The sequence below is a fragment of the Prionailurus viverrinus genome, chromosome B4, assembly GCF_022837055.1.
Source record: "Prionailurus viverrinus isolate Anna chromosome B4, UM_Priviv_1.0, whole genome shotgun sequence".
Taxonomy (NCBI): domain Eukaryota; kingdom Metazoa; phylum Chordata; class Mammalia; order Carnivora; family Felidae; genus Prionailurus; species Prionailurus viverrinus.
In genome coordinates, this window is record NC_062567.1 from 113,878,687 (window position 1) to 113,893,141 (window position 14,455).

The window sequence follows — 14,455 nt, forward strand, 5'->3', positions numbered from 1 at the left end:
AACTTTATTCAAAGGAAATGTTAACATGCTAATTACTGATACATCACCAATAGATTTCCTTTATATCTAAAATGTAATTGGCAAGTAATTTTTTTCTTCAAAGGGTAAATTTGCCAAGGATTTTTAATATGTGCAAATATTTATGCATGTTAAACTTTCTGATGTGACTTAAGTCTAGAGCTTTTGAGTACATTTTCTTCAAATGGAAACATTCAGAACACCACTGGGTATTAAAAGATACATCCCATTCATCCCTCCCCTTAGCATACTCTGAGATGCTGAATCTTAGTCACTTAAACATAATTGTCAAAACTGTCTCCAAATCATCGGGCTGGTGATAAGTCATTATGTTCTCCATATGTGGCTTTTGCTTATAGGTGATAGTGATAAGAATTAAGATACAAGTCATTTTCAAACTTTTCTCCGTAAAACGCTTATAGTGGCCATGGCTATACAACTTTGAATAAAATATTTATATATTTTTTTTTTAATTTTTTTTTCAACGTTTATTTATTTTTGGGACAGAGAGAGACAGAGCATGAACGGGGGAGGGGCAGAGAGAGAGGGAGACACAGAATCGGAAACAGGCTCGAGTCTCTGAGCCATCAGCCCAGAGCCTGATGCGGGGCTTGAACTCAGGGACCGCGAGATCGTGACCTGGCTGAAGTCGGACGCTTAACCAATTGCGCCACCCAGGCGCCCCTATATGATATTTTTTAAGAAGCAGGTGATTTATTTAGCTGTTAGCTGGTTTTTTTTAATGTTCATTTGTTTATTTTGAGAGAGAGTGCTCACGCATGCATGCTCACGCAAGCGAGGGAAGGGTAGAGAGAAAGAGAGAGAGAATCCCAAGGAGGCCCCTGCAGAGCCCACCACAGGGCTCAAACTCACAAACCGTGAGATCATGACCTGAGCCAAAATCAAGAGTTGGATGCTCAACCACCTGAGCCACCCAGGTGCCCTAGCTGTTAGCTCTTTTTTAAGTTATTTTAAAACTACAGAGGTATCACCATAGCTCACGGTAGCCTTCATCCATATTCCTCAGTTATTGACATTCTACCATATTGGCCTTACCTCCTTATGTATCCATGTATAAATTCTTTTGGTAGTATTTTTTTTTAATGTTTATTTATTTATTTATTTATTTATTTTTTTTTTTAATTTTTTTTTTTTCAACGTTTATTTATTTTTGGGACAGAGAGAGACAGAGCATGAACGGGGGAGGGGCAGAGAGAGAGGGAGACACACAATCGGAAACAGGCTCCAGGCTCTGAGCCATCAGCCCAGAGCCCGACGCGGGGCTCGAACTCACAGACCGCGAGATCGTGACCTGGCTGAAGTCGGACGCTTAACCGACTGCGCCACCCAGGCGCCCCAATGTTTATTTATTTTTGAGAGAGAGTGAGCATGAGCAGGGAGGGGCAGAGAGAGAGGGAGACCCAGAATCTGAAGCAGGCTCTAGGCTCTGAGAGGTCAGCACAGAGCCTGACATGGGGCTCAAACTCACAAACTGCGAGATCATGACCTGAGCTGGAGTTGGACGCTCGACCGACTGAGCCACCCAGGTGCCCCTCTTTTGGTAGTATTATTCTGAACCATTTGAGAGTAAGATGCAGACATGAGACCACATTACCCCTAAATCTTCTGTTTGCATTTTTGAAAAATGGACATTCTCCTACATGCCTACAATATACCACCAAAATGAAGACATGAGCACTGATATAAATTGCTTTCTAATCCACAGATCCCATTCTAATTTCACTGATTGATACAATAGTAATGCTATATGTCCAGATTACACATGGCATTTAGCTTTTATGCTGCTCTTCGTTCACTTTAGCTTTTCTTGTCTTTCATGATAAGTATTTCATTAAAAAAAAATATCCTGAGGTTATATAAATATCCTTTCTTCACCAAATATTTACTCACTATTAAGCATATACAATCTATATGATGCACTAGTATTCCAGATACTTACTCACAAGATATAAAAATTTAATGTTCACATGAAAATCTATAAACAAATGTTTATAATGGCTTTATTCGTAATCACTAAAAACTAGAAGCAGACCAAGTGTCCTTCAGCTGGTGAATAGATAAACTGTTCTATCCATCCACACAATGGAATAGTGCTCAGAAAAAAAGAAGAAATGAACTACTGATACATCATTAAGACGGAGGAATCACTAATGTGTTGTGTTAATCACTACATAGTCTATGATCCCATTTAAATGACATTCTTAAAACAGTAAAATTTCATGGGAACAGCAAACATACCAATGGTTATTGGGAGTTGGATATGGAGAGATGAATAACATAAGAAATGTTTTGAGGTGAAGGAACTGTTCTCTATCTTAGTTGTGGTGGTAGTGGTTATATGACTCTAATTTGTCTAAACTCATAAAATTATATACCAACAAGAGTGAATTTTATTGAGTAAAATAAAATAGCTTAAATGTTTTCCCCCCACTAGTTTTAGCATCCATTTGTGGATCTTGCTTGAATTAGATATTATTGTGATGGTTGCCAGATGGTAATTTTCTAATTCCATTTTTCCTTTTATACTTACTAGTTGGCATTCTATTGTGAGCCAAAGCATCCCCCTTTTCTGCTTATTTATATCAATATGGATGTATGGATTCTTATTTTATTCTGTGGTTCATAATTTGTTGTTTTGTTGCTCAAATTGTACAAAGTTTGACCAGAGGGAACCCATTTAAGGTTTGTGTCATTTTTTGATCATTGTTTGATCACTTCTTTATACTTTACTTGCCCCTAGCCCTAAGGGGTGCCCCTTGTGGGTGCTAAGTATGCTCATAGCCACTGGGATGTTCTTGTTTTTACCAATTTTCAGTGTAGAGGACAGTGAAATATATCTGTGTATATACTTATACATACATATTCCTACATCTGTCCATATATGTTATAAACCATGGGTTCACATCGATACCTCCAAATCAGTTCCATGGTTCTTCCTGTACTTCTCCCTCTGTATATTTGTACCACCATGAGAAACTTGGCTCTCATTATGTTCGGTATTAACTTATTTATTCAATGCCTTGTATGTAAGCAATCACCTGATAATATGGACTGTCTCCTAAGCCACATTGCTGCTGACTCACACCTAGTGAGAGTCCTTCCCATCCTGTCTCATTCCAGTCCAGCTTGCTTTGTCCACACTAGCCCTTGACAGCCAGGAGTCTCCCCTAACTCTGGTCCCAACCAGTTATCTGTCATTACTTTTAAAAGGTAGAAATCTAGATGTCTAAAGCCTAATTCTTTTTTAAGTTTATTTATTTTGAGAGAGAGAGAGAGAGAGAGAGAGGGACTGAGTGAGCAAGCATGGGCAGGGCCAGAGAGGGAGGGAGAGAGAATCCCAAGCAGGCCCTGCACTGTCAGCACAGAGCCGAAGTCTCACGAACCGTGAGGTAATACCTAAGCCAAAACCAAGAGTCGGACACTCAATTGACTGAACCACTTATGCACCCCTAAAGCCTACTTCTTTTTAATGTTTATTTATTTATTTTGAGAGAGAATGAGTGAGCAGGGGCGGGGCAGAGAGAGAGAGAGAGGGAGACGATCCCAAGCAGGCTCCACACTGTCAGCGTAGAGCCCAACACAGGGCTCTAACTCACAAACAGAGAGATCATGACCTGAGCCAAAACCAAGAGTCAGATGCTTAACCAACTGAGCCACCCAGGTGCCCAAGCCTACTTCTTTTTAAGTAGAGAGATAATGTTGGAAGGTAGAGAGCTGGATATGAGAATATGAGAACCCCATGGTTAGATACCAAATACCAATGTTAAGTAATTAAAGTTAACACCTGGGTGATCTTTTCAAGCTATGACTTGTGAAACCCATTTCCAATTCTAACTTCTGAGAGTAAAAATAATATAAGGGAAATGTAAGATTGAAGTTTATTTTTTGTGGGGAAGAGTGATGGTCTGTCTTGAGACTTCCCATGCCAGGAACAAAAGTTGATTTGTTTAGCGAGTATTTAGAGAGGAAGTACCTGTTGTGAACCAGATACTATGGTGAGGTGAAGAAGGGAGAGGAAAACAAGTTTCTCCTCTGAGAGTTTAACTTACATTGTAAATCTACCGCTATTACCATTGTTAACTTTAACATCCTTAATTTTTTTATAAATTGAAAGTTATCAAAAATAAATAAACGTTGAAAAAAAAAAATTTTAAAAAGGGGCGCCTGGGTGGCGCAGTCGGTTAAGCGTCCGACTTCAGCCAGGTCACGATCTCGCGGTCCGGGAGTTCGAGCCCCGCGTCAGGCTCTGGGCTGATGGCTCAGAGCCTGGAGCTTGTTTCCGATTCTGTGTCTCCCTTTCTCTCTGCCCCTCCCCCGTTCATGCTCTGTCTCTCTCTGTCCCAAAAATAAATAAACGTTGAATAAATTGAAAGTTATAATTAGAATGCCAGACTATGAAATTGGCAAAATATTAGTACTAAAAATGTTTTTTTTTTTAATTCGATGTTCACTCATTTCTGTGTGGCCTATTGCTTTTTAAGGCAAGCCTGAAACGGTGTGTGAAAACCCACGTTGTACTGTGGTACCTTTGACACAGCCAACTCTACACATCGCGGACAAAGATCCAATCCCGGAGGAGCAGGTAATGGTGAAAATTGCTGTTTTCTTCCCCCTAAAGAAGAGTTTCCCATACAGAGTTTACCTATCTATCTCTGTAAGTGGTGTGGATCATTACTGACTAAGTTGTTAAATTTATGTTTGTGATGAGCTTCAAAATAACCACACATTATATTGAACTGATAACAAATCATTAATTCTTAGTACCTTGAGTTTGAATCCACTGAATCTACCAGCAAATTTTTATAAAGATTTTTTTCTTTAATATTTTATTTATTTTTGACAAAGAGGGGTGGGGGAGAGAGAGACAGAGAGAGAGAGAGAGAATGAATGAGTGGAGGAGGGGCAGAGAGAGAAAAGGGGACAGAGGATCCCACGCAGGCCCTGTGCTGACAGCACCAAGCCTGATGCGGGGCTTGAGATCACAAATGGTGAGATCATGACCTGAGCCAAAGTCAGACTTTCAGCCAACTGAGCCACCCGGGTGCCCCTACCAGCAAGTTTTCATGTTATTTGTATCTTACTGTCTATTTCTTAGACACTTAAAAGTGATTAAATACTTTAAAAATTAATGCATTGGCAAAGGTGCCTTCTACAATACTGGAAATGTGAGTGGTGGTTACCAGACTGTATACATATGTAAAAATCCTGTACACTTAAGATTTGTGTATTTGGCAGCATGTATGTTATTTATACCTCGCTTAAAAAAACCAATTTTTCAATGATTTCTTTTGATACTGACAAAGATTTCTTTTGTTTATCCTAAGGAAAACTTTTTTTCCTTCAGTCATATTGTCTACTCAGCATTCTTAATTGCAAAGGGAGACCAATCTGTTTAACAAACAAGAAATTTGTTTAAAAAACCAGGAGGTGACTGACAGAATATCTCTGAGGGCCTCATAGTTACGTTTGAACTAGGATGGGGTGAACAGCCCAATTTACTCAAAAGAACTGTTCCAGTTCCAGCAACATCATCGCCCAGTCACTGGTTGCAGACATTGTCATTCGCTCCATCATTGCTGAATAATAAAAACTACCTTCAGAACCTCTACCTCTGGAAACTTGATCTGCCACCATTCTTGCCAGAGTGGATTCCTTAAAACGCCTGCTTCCCTTGTAACAAACTTCTGGGTCCGATCTGATCTATATACATATGATTAGAGGATCCCGAGTCATTTGCCTGAATCATAACTGCAAGGGAGGCTGGGTAAGCAAGGGGCCTCGTCTGTGTCTTAGTGATAAGAAGAACCATAAGATGAGGTATTCCCCAATTCTAGGAATAGTGTTCAAACCTCCTGGGAAGTCAGAAAGAACCACAAATACGGCCACAAGAAGGCTAATATACCTGACCACTTCCCCAAACCACCAGCCCTTCTAATTCTGATTTGTTTTGGCAGAGCTAATAACTCTAATATTAACTAGATCTACAGGATGGTATCAGAGCAGAAAAATGATTGAAGTTATTAAACTTTCTTATCCACGGTCCCTTTCATTATCAACTGCTAAGTTTTTTTAAGACTTCAATTTACCTATAATAATATGTTTGCTTTGTTTGCCCACCTTTGCTTTAGTGACCTGTGCCAAGAGTCTTCATTGTTTAATCTTGGAGATGGGTAGGTACAAGGTAATGAATGCTACTAGAAAATTGTCTGCTTGAAGTAAAGTGCTTTTTCTTTATTCATTTTCAGGAATTAGAAGCTTATGTAGATGATATAGATATGGACAGTGATTTCAGAAAGGATGATTTTTATTACTTGTCTCAAGAAGACAGAGACAGACAGAAGCGTGAGCATGAAGAATCCAAGAGGGTACTCCAAGAACTAAAATCTGTGCTGGGATTTAAAGCATCAGAGGCAGAAAGGCAGAAGTGGAAGCAACTTCTATTTAGTGATCACGGTAAGCACTGACTTCAGAGTAAAAGGTTATTTTAATGAAGGGGACTCTTTTTTCTTGAACTACGACTTTTATTTTAGCTGTAATTCTTACAGCTTTAATTTTAGGGATCTCTCAGCAAGTATAGTGCTTTTTCTTCTAGACACAAAATCAATATGATCAATAAAAGACTAGGTATATAATCAAATCGGGAATATGAAATCAAGCTTTTTCATCAGTAACTTGATGTTTTACTAAATTATTTTGGAATGGCAGTGAGTTGAATAAATATGTTTTCAAATTTAGTGAATTTGAGATTCTAAACTCTTCTCTTTATGTGGATACTAGCAATACTTCAGTGAAGCATCAGATTAGTGAATTTGAGATTCTAAACTCTGTTCTCTAGGTTGATATTATAAATACCTCAATGAAGCATCAAATTAGTAACTCTACGTTCATCATTGAAACAAGTGGATTAAGACCTAGGCCAGTTAGCTACATCATTAAGGTTTCTCAGTTGGTTTGAACACGTTAAGTAGATGGGACAAGAGGAGGTGCTTCTGTGCAAGCTGTCTCCGTACTTCAATATTGACAAAATTGGATGATTTGATAATACTGACGATTAGCATTAAACTCCTTTATGTTTGCCACTCTTTTCTTTGGTTGGACTTCATGCGAGGTGAGGGAAGGAATGAGGGTATCTTGACAGTATCAGACTAGCTAATTTCTAATTGAGGAATTAACTCCTGTAGATTTCCAAGAGGTAGAGTGGGATTCCTCTTCCATTTTAGACTACTTACCTGAAACCTCAAAATCAACTGCCTTCCTTTCCCATTCTTTTTTTCATTGGGAGTATATAGATTACCTGTACTTCTGGAAATTTCCTCAGATTTCTCTTTTCTTCTCTTAGGAGTCCTGCCATCGTCCCATGTCCAGATACACCTTTGTTGATTTCATCCTTCCTCTTCCCACTGGCCCCCTTTATAGCCCAGATCCTTATTAGATTATGCTCATACATTGTAATAGCCTCTTAACTGACTTCCATTCTTTTTTTTTATGTAAACTCTACCCCCAACATAGGGCTCAAATTCACAACCCCAAGATCAAGAGTCACATGCTGTACTGAGTCAGCGAGGCGCCCCAGCTGACTTCTATTTTCAATACCTTTTTCTTCTAAGCTTTCCTTAGAAGATAGCTTCTAAGCTAGCTTCTGTCCTTGCAGGCTGCCTCCAGATTTTTCTCAAACAGTACAATGATAATAGCTCTCTGTCTTTTTTTTTTTTTTAATTTTTTTAATGTTTATTTATTTTTGAGAGAGAGAGAGAGAGAGAGAGAGAGAGAGAGAATGAGAATGAGTCGGGGAGGGGCAGAGAGAGAGGGAGACACAGAATCTGAAGCAGGCTCCAGGCTCTGAGCTGTCAGCACAGAGCCTGACAGGGGCTCGAACCCATGAGCCGTGAGATCATGACCTGAGCTGAAGTTGGATGTTTAACCAACTGAGCCACCCAGGTGCCCTGATAGCTCTCTATCTTTAAAACCTGCAGTGGTTCCCCCTTTCCCACTCTATTAAATCTAAACTCTTTTTCCTGGTTTCAAGCCTCTCTATCATATGAATCCATCATATTTAATTATATTTATCACTCTTTCTGATATGGATATCTTCCTCTGGTTATATTTATCTAATTAGACTGTGGTCCCACAAACTTACTATTTTTATTCATGAAAAACATTCATGCTGCGGTGCCTGTCTGGCTCAGTCGATAGAACATGTGACTTCATCTTGGGGTTGTGAGTTCAAGCCCCCACATTGGGTATAGAGTTTACTTTAAAAAAAAAAAAACAACAACTTAAAAAAAAATAAAAACATACATGCTGATCTCTTTGCTAAGAATTCTGTCTTCTCCACCAAGCTGTCCTTTCTACCAGTTGCTCCTCCATGAATCCTCTGTTCCAGCCCTGCTACCTCTCCTACCACTACAGACCCTCACACCAGAGGGGCCCTGGAGGGAATTGTAACCGTGTCTTGAGCAGCAACATATGTAGCAGATTAAAAACTTCCCAGGTGCAGCAGTAAAGAGTTCCTGTTCATATTTTGGGTCTGCATGAATCAGGGATTGAGAGTATCGTTTTAGGCACTATTGTTTTCTGTGCATTCAATGTTTTTGTCTCTATAATGAAATTACAGTCTCTTTCAGTAGGAGCTTTATTATCCCCCACAGTGTTCATTCAGCAAATTATTCATTCAACAAGTAGTTACTGAGGCACTGTTTACTGCTATATCCCTAGTGCATAAATCAAGAGACAAAAATCCCTGTACTTCTGGAGCTTTACATTCTAGCAATGTTAACACTTGATCCTCCAGATGTGCAGATTATATTGCCCTATTTAATTAGCAATAATCAGGGATATCAATCAGCATCTAATACATGTTGCATTCTTTAAGAACTAGATTTATTGCCTAAAAATGTACATGAAGACTGAGAATAGCCTTGTATATACATTTGTATCCTTTCTATTGTTTAGTATTTTCTCCATATAGCTTTAAAATTATCCTACTGACAGTATGGGCAAAGATATAATGAGAGAAATGTGTCTTTTTTCAGGTATATGCTTTGGGTAGCTACGTTAGAAAGCGCAGTATTGCTGATTTTGTTTGTGAAATAAGTAAAAAGCTGCTGATACCATAAAATGCTTTTTCCGTGAAAAATTTCAGTACATCTTCCAGAGTTGTTTTCATCTCTGCCTACAGGGGTAAAGTCCGCATGGAATTAGAGAGGGATATTCTACACTGGAACCTGCTGTGGCCATTGTTTTCTGTTGTTGCTGCTTCTCTAGTGGAGTTACTGCAGCTTAGGGATCTGTTTCTTGGAAATGGACACCTTTTACAAATTATTTTTTAAATAAACGCCAGATCTTCAAGAAGCACTTGTTTTTCTTCCGTCATGCTTCCTAATATATTGTATTGTACTAACCCCTCATACTGGGAGGAGAGACTGCCTAGCAAGCAACCCACTGCCTACTAACATCAAGAGGGGCTAAATAAAACTTCATTTTCCTTGAAAGGACACCTTCTGCCGTATGGATATAATGTTTATGTATTATGCTTTGTACAGTAGTTGATCTTGAATACAGATTTTATTTTGTTTTATACTTTTATGTGACATTACAAAATGTGTGGAAGTTATGGCTTTACTTTCATCAGGGTCTTGTTAGGTGGTTGGCAAGCGAATAGGATTGTGTGCATTTTCTTTTCCCCATACTGTTTTCACTTGTAAATATATATGTGTTAAAGATATGATTATTACCTGGATTACTTCAGGCCTTTTATCTGACATATTATCAGTAAAAATCATGCTGCTTATTCTTTCATAAGATGGTTCTCAAACTTTAGTGTGCATCAGAATCAAGCGTAGGGTTTGTAAACACAGCCAGTCCTCATTCACAGTTTGCCATGCAATAGGTCCTGGTGGGAATTTGCATTTCTACCAAATAACTGATGCTGTTGGTTCGGGGACCACACTTTGAGAACCACTGCTTTAATATTTTGAATAATACAGTGTGTGAGGTGTTTTAAAATCTTCATTAAAACCCCATCTCATTTCATTTCTTAGGCATTTTATCTCTTACAAAGTTCTCTGGATTTATAAATGTATATAGATTTAATAGAAAGATTTATTTAGCTTTTATTTATTGTTCTTTATTAGAAAAATAACGACTGGAAGTTTAAATTAAAGTTTAAATCATTGTTGGGTCCTTAGTTATTATTTTTCTTTCTTTTTTTTTTCTTTTTCTTTCTTTCTTTTTTTTTTTTTTTTCTTTGAAGCTGTGTTGAAATCCTTGTCTCCTGTAGACCCAGTGGAACCCATAAGTAATTCAGAACCATCAGTGGATTCAGATATGGGGACAGTTGGTAAAAATGATACTGAAGAGGAAAATAGTAAACCCTCCACAGCTGACAATGAAATAAGTAGTAGGACTGAGTATTTATGTGAAAACCCTCTAGATGGTAAAAATAAAGACAATTCTGCAAATGAAGTCTTCCTCCAAGGAGCTGAAGAAAGAGTGTGTTCCCAATGTGAGAGTGAAGAGGAATCTCGGCAGGCGGACGTAGGGAGCCTGTCCACTGCCCATCCAGCTCCCGGGGACTTATTACAGCCTTCCATTAAGCAGAGGCTGGCACGGCTCCAGCTGTCACCGGATTTTACCTTCACTGCTGGTCTTGCTGCAGAAGTGGCTGCTAGATCTCTCTCTTTTACCACCATGCAGGAACAGACTTTTGGTGATGAGGAGGAAGAACAGATAGTACAAGAAAATGAAAATGAGGTACAAGAGAAGTAGGAACCAAGATTTACATGGAGGATTTTAAATTATTGCTTTTATGCAAGTGTTTTAGCTTCAAGGCTAGATAATCCACTAGAAAGGGAAAATGAGTGCTAAGTTTACTATATATAAAGCTAAGATGTGAATTTACAGCAAGAACCCTGGTTTGAACAACTGATCTGAAAATAGTAGTTAACCTGTAAATGGCAAATCTTTTAGGAAAATAAGAAAGGTAAGGGCTCTTTTGAATAAACTGCTCTTTTTTTTTTTTGCAGCACAGCTGATCGATCTTGGAAATTCTTTAGGTACTTTTAATAAGAAACAAATTTATCATTTCTTGCCAGAATTTGCTACCATAAAATGACTGGGATAATTCTGTTGCAAGAACATTAACATTTAGTATGACTCCTTTTTACTGTATTCTTGCAGTTCGTAGCTGCAGCTATTATGTTAATAACAACTTGTTTGTATTTTATTTTTGTTTATACCAGTCTTAAAACAAAGATACAGGTTCTGAATAAAAAAAAAATTGACTTCATACAATTAATGTGTACTGGGGTTTGGAACTAAAAAGTAGTTTCAAAAATACTGGGGTTATGACATTTTTTTTATGTTTCCTTGTTCATATGTGTATTCGGTAGTTAATTTTAAGGTGTCCTAATAATCTTTAAAAGAAAAACATTGTACTGTTTTAAAAATTACCCTTTCAAATATATTTTGTGTTTTTCTTCTGTTCTTGTTATAACTAATAGAGATGATGTCAAAGTAGGATCCGTATAGTCCAAGGCCCCATCGGCACCTTTGCAGAAAGTTCTTTGTATCTATTTGCCTACAGATAATTGGGTGCCGTTAACACAAGCAGATCATTTCAGCTGATTTCTAGCCTGAGGCTATATCCTCTCCACCTTAATGAGATTCTGGAAACATCCTGCCTGCTTCCTGGAAAGCATCCTTGTCTCCTCAGTACTTCATTTACAACTACCTCTTAAAAGAGGTTGCTTTCCAAATTGTCCAGTGTCATGATTGCATTTTCAAAATGTGATATTTTCAGGAGTATATTGTTTCTTGAAACCTATAGCTCCTACGCACTGACATAGTTTATAGACATTATTTGGGGAAAGTATAGGAATAATAATTTATGCTGCTGTCCTAGAAAGGAAGTTACACAACGAATATAGATTGTCTTTAGAATTAAGAAACACATTCAGATTCCTGTAAACTTAGTACTTTGAGTCAGTAGATTTATGTGTACGGAGGAGATTTTTATTTAATTTTTTCCAGTAATCTTGGGAAATTTATTTTTTATCCTGAGGAAAAACTTGATTCTGCTTTGTATGAATAGTAGAGATCCTTCGTACTATAAGTGATTCTGCCTATTGCCCAAAATTCTGGGACTGTCCATAATCAAGCTCTTAGAAATATCACAGGGTGGGCCCAGTTTACCACTTAGAAGTAGCTAAATTTCAAAAACAAAAATCTTGTTTTGAAACTGACAATCATATTCATAAATAATAATATTTTCTTTTTAGATTACATCGTTTGCCAAGTCTTTTTCCCCTTGGATTTAGAAGAAGCAATTATGGGAACACTTGGTAATTGTTCCCCTAATCTGTGACCTTACACAGGAAGAATTAGAGTTTAATAATTTTTAATTCTTTTATTGTATTATTTTTATTTACACCAGCTTGGGGAAAATGTCTTCATAATATTTCATCAGTTTTATTCAATGCTCTCTAAGCATTGAAAGACTGATTTTGTTATAAATTTTTAAAAACTAACTTTAATGAGGAATTCCTAATCTTCCAATCTGATCTGTTTTATCTGCAAATATTCTACTTGTTGAAACCATATAAGGATCTTGGGACTTTAATTGAAGGTTCTTTTTTTGTGTAGTTTTTAAAATTTCTTTCATCTTATAAAATATTGCTGAGATAAAATAGTATCTTCCCTGTGAATATTTCTAATGTTCTCTTATAATAGTCTAAAAGTCAGTGTTTCTCAGTTTTTGTTTTTGTTTTTGTTTTTTATAGGATGCCTATATTAGAATAAACTGGAGGTCTTATTTTTAAAATGCAGATTTGGGGCCATAACTCCCAGTCATTCTTAATCAGTCATTTTGGGATGAGACCTAGGTGGTGTGTATGCTCAGTCAAATCTAAGAACCTCTGTCTAGGACTTTGTTTTCCTTGCCATGGATATCTTAGGAAATTAAAACAAATACGCCAATGTGACATAAGTAGGTATTCTTATTACTTTTCTAAGAATATTTCACTTTGTATTACCAGGCTTTTGACTAGTTTTAATAGTTGACATCCTGCATCTAAAAGAAGCCCGCTGGGAAAAATATTTTGTGATGCAAAACTTGTAATTATGCTTTCCAAATTTTACAGTGATATTTTGACAGGATAATTCTTGTTAAGAGTAATATCCTGACAGCTTTTGATATGAACATTTCCAGAGTTTATTTTACCAGGACAGAGCCGGTACAGAAACTATTTAGGGTCAGGTCACTCTTGAGGACAAAATTTTTATACTCTGCCTACAGTGAGGAAAGTCATGGCAGTAAATGACCTAATAATGGTTATCATACGTTAAATTCTTATTTTTTTTTCAGCTATCATTATTAAAACCCACATATCTGGACTATCTAGGACCAGACTCTTGCTGGTCTTTGATTTGTGATCTTTGGCTTATTTTTTAAGTTGTCTGTATTATCTGCCTTCACTAGTTAAGTCTTCTTTAAAATTGTACTTCATTAAAATTGTATGTTTGAATATATTTAATTAAGAACTCATGTATTGACTCAGGTTTGATTTCTGAAGTTATTGGAGACAAGTCAGGAGAAACACATTTAAGGCAAATTGCTAAGGAAATTTACGAATATGGTTTTAAGGCTTTAATACAAAAAGGCTTTAATACAAAATTAAACTTTAATCTGAGTTTAAATCTCAGAGCCATCATTTAGAAGCTGTGGGTGCAGTTGACCTAATAATGTCATGGGGAGTTTTTCCAGCAAAAACCAAATTCTCTGGATGGCTAAATCATGTTGGTAAATTCTTACTCCTCAGAAGTAGTTAAAAAAGAAGTGAAACTTTTGAGGCTGAAAAACAAGATCTGGTTATAATTATGTTAGTAAAATAGGTCAATTTTCTTTAAAAAATAAATACTAATATTCTGATTCACATAATAAAGGTGGTGAATGTTAAAGCATAAAAAATTATGTTTTGATACATTTCACAAAATTATAAATCAATGGAGTGTTAATTGGAAGGGAGCCTAGGAGTCATTTCACTCTGGTGACTTATAGTGACTTATATACTATAAGTAATATAAAATATGAAGTATTTTGATAAATTATTAGAAATCATGTGGGAGGAAAAATTCAACTGATTTGGTTTAATCATAGGACATTGTTTCCATACCCAAACAAACCAAGGAAATAAGAACTAAATGCCATGAGACTGTGCTATAGCTCAGCAGACTCGTTATTTGAACTAAAGTAGATAGCATGCTATGAATGAAACACAGACAAAGCAAAAATTGATTTATTCTTCCATTTCTGTTGATCACAACATGTCTCTGTAATTCACACTTATATTAGAAAATGAAGCTGTAAACATACTAGAAACAAAAATATAGGAAAAATACCATAAGTACAGTAACAATT

The 14,455-nt window shown here is 36.9% G+C and overlaps 1 protein-coding gene across 9 annotated transcripts in view; it reads left to right on the plus strand.

Annotated features, from left to right (window-relative positions):
* Positions 1 to 13,566, plus strand: part of VEZT (vezatin, adherens junctions transmembrane protein) — a 65,679-nt gene extending 52,113 nt beyond the window's left edge. For 6 of the 9 annotated variants that reach the window (XM_047867404.1, XM_047867397.1, XM_047867399.1 and 3 more), the window contains 3 exons: positions 4,521 to 4,621; positions 6,285 to 6,492; positions 10,292 to 13,566. In XM_047867404.1, coding sequence (XP_047723360.1) covers positions 4,521 to 4,621; positions 6,285 to 6,492; positions 10,292 to 10,806 — 824 coding nt within the window. In that variant the 3' untranslated portion in view covers positions 10,807 to 13,566. Of the gene's footprint in view, positions 1 to 4,520; positions 4,622 to 6,284; positions 6,493 to 9,217; positions 10,117 to 10,291 lie in introns of those variants that run through there. The other 3 variants (XM_047867402.1, XM_047867406.1, XM_047867403.1) reach the window with 2 other exon arrangements.
* The last annotated feature ends 889 nt before the right edge of the window (positions 13,567 to 14,455 follow it).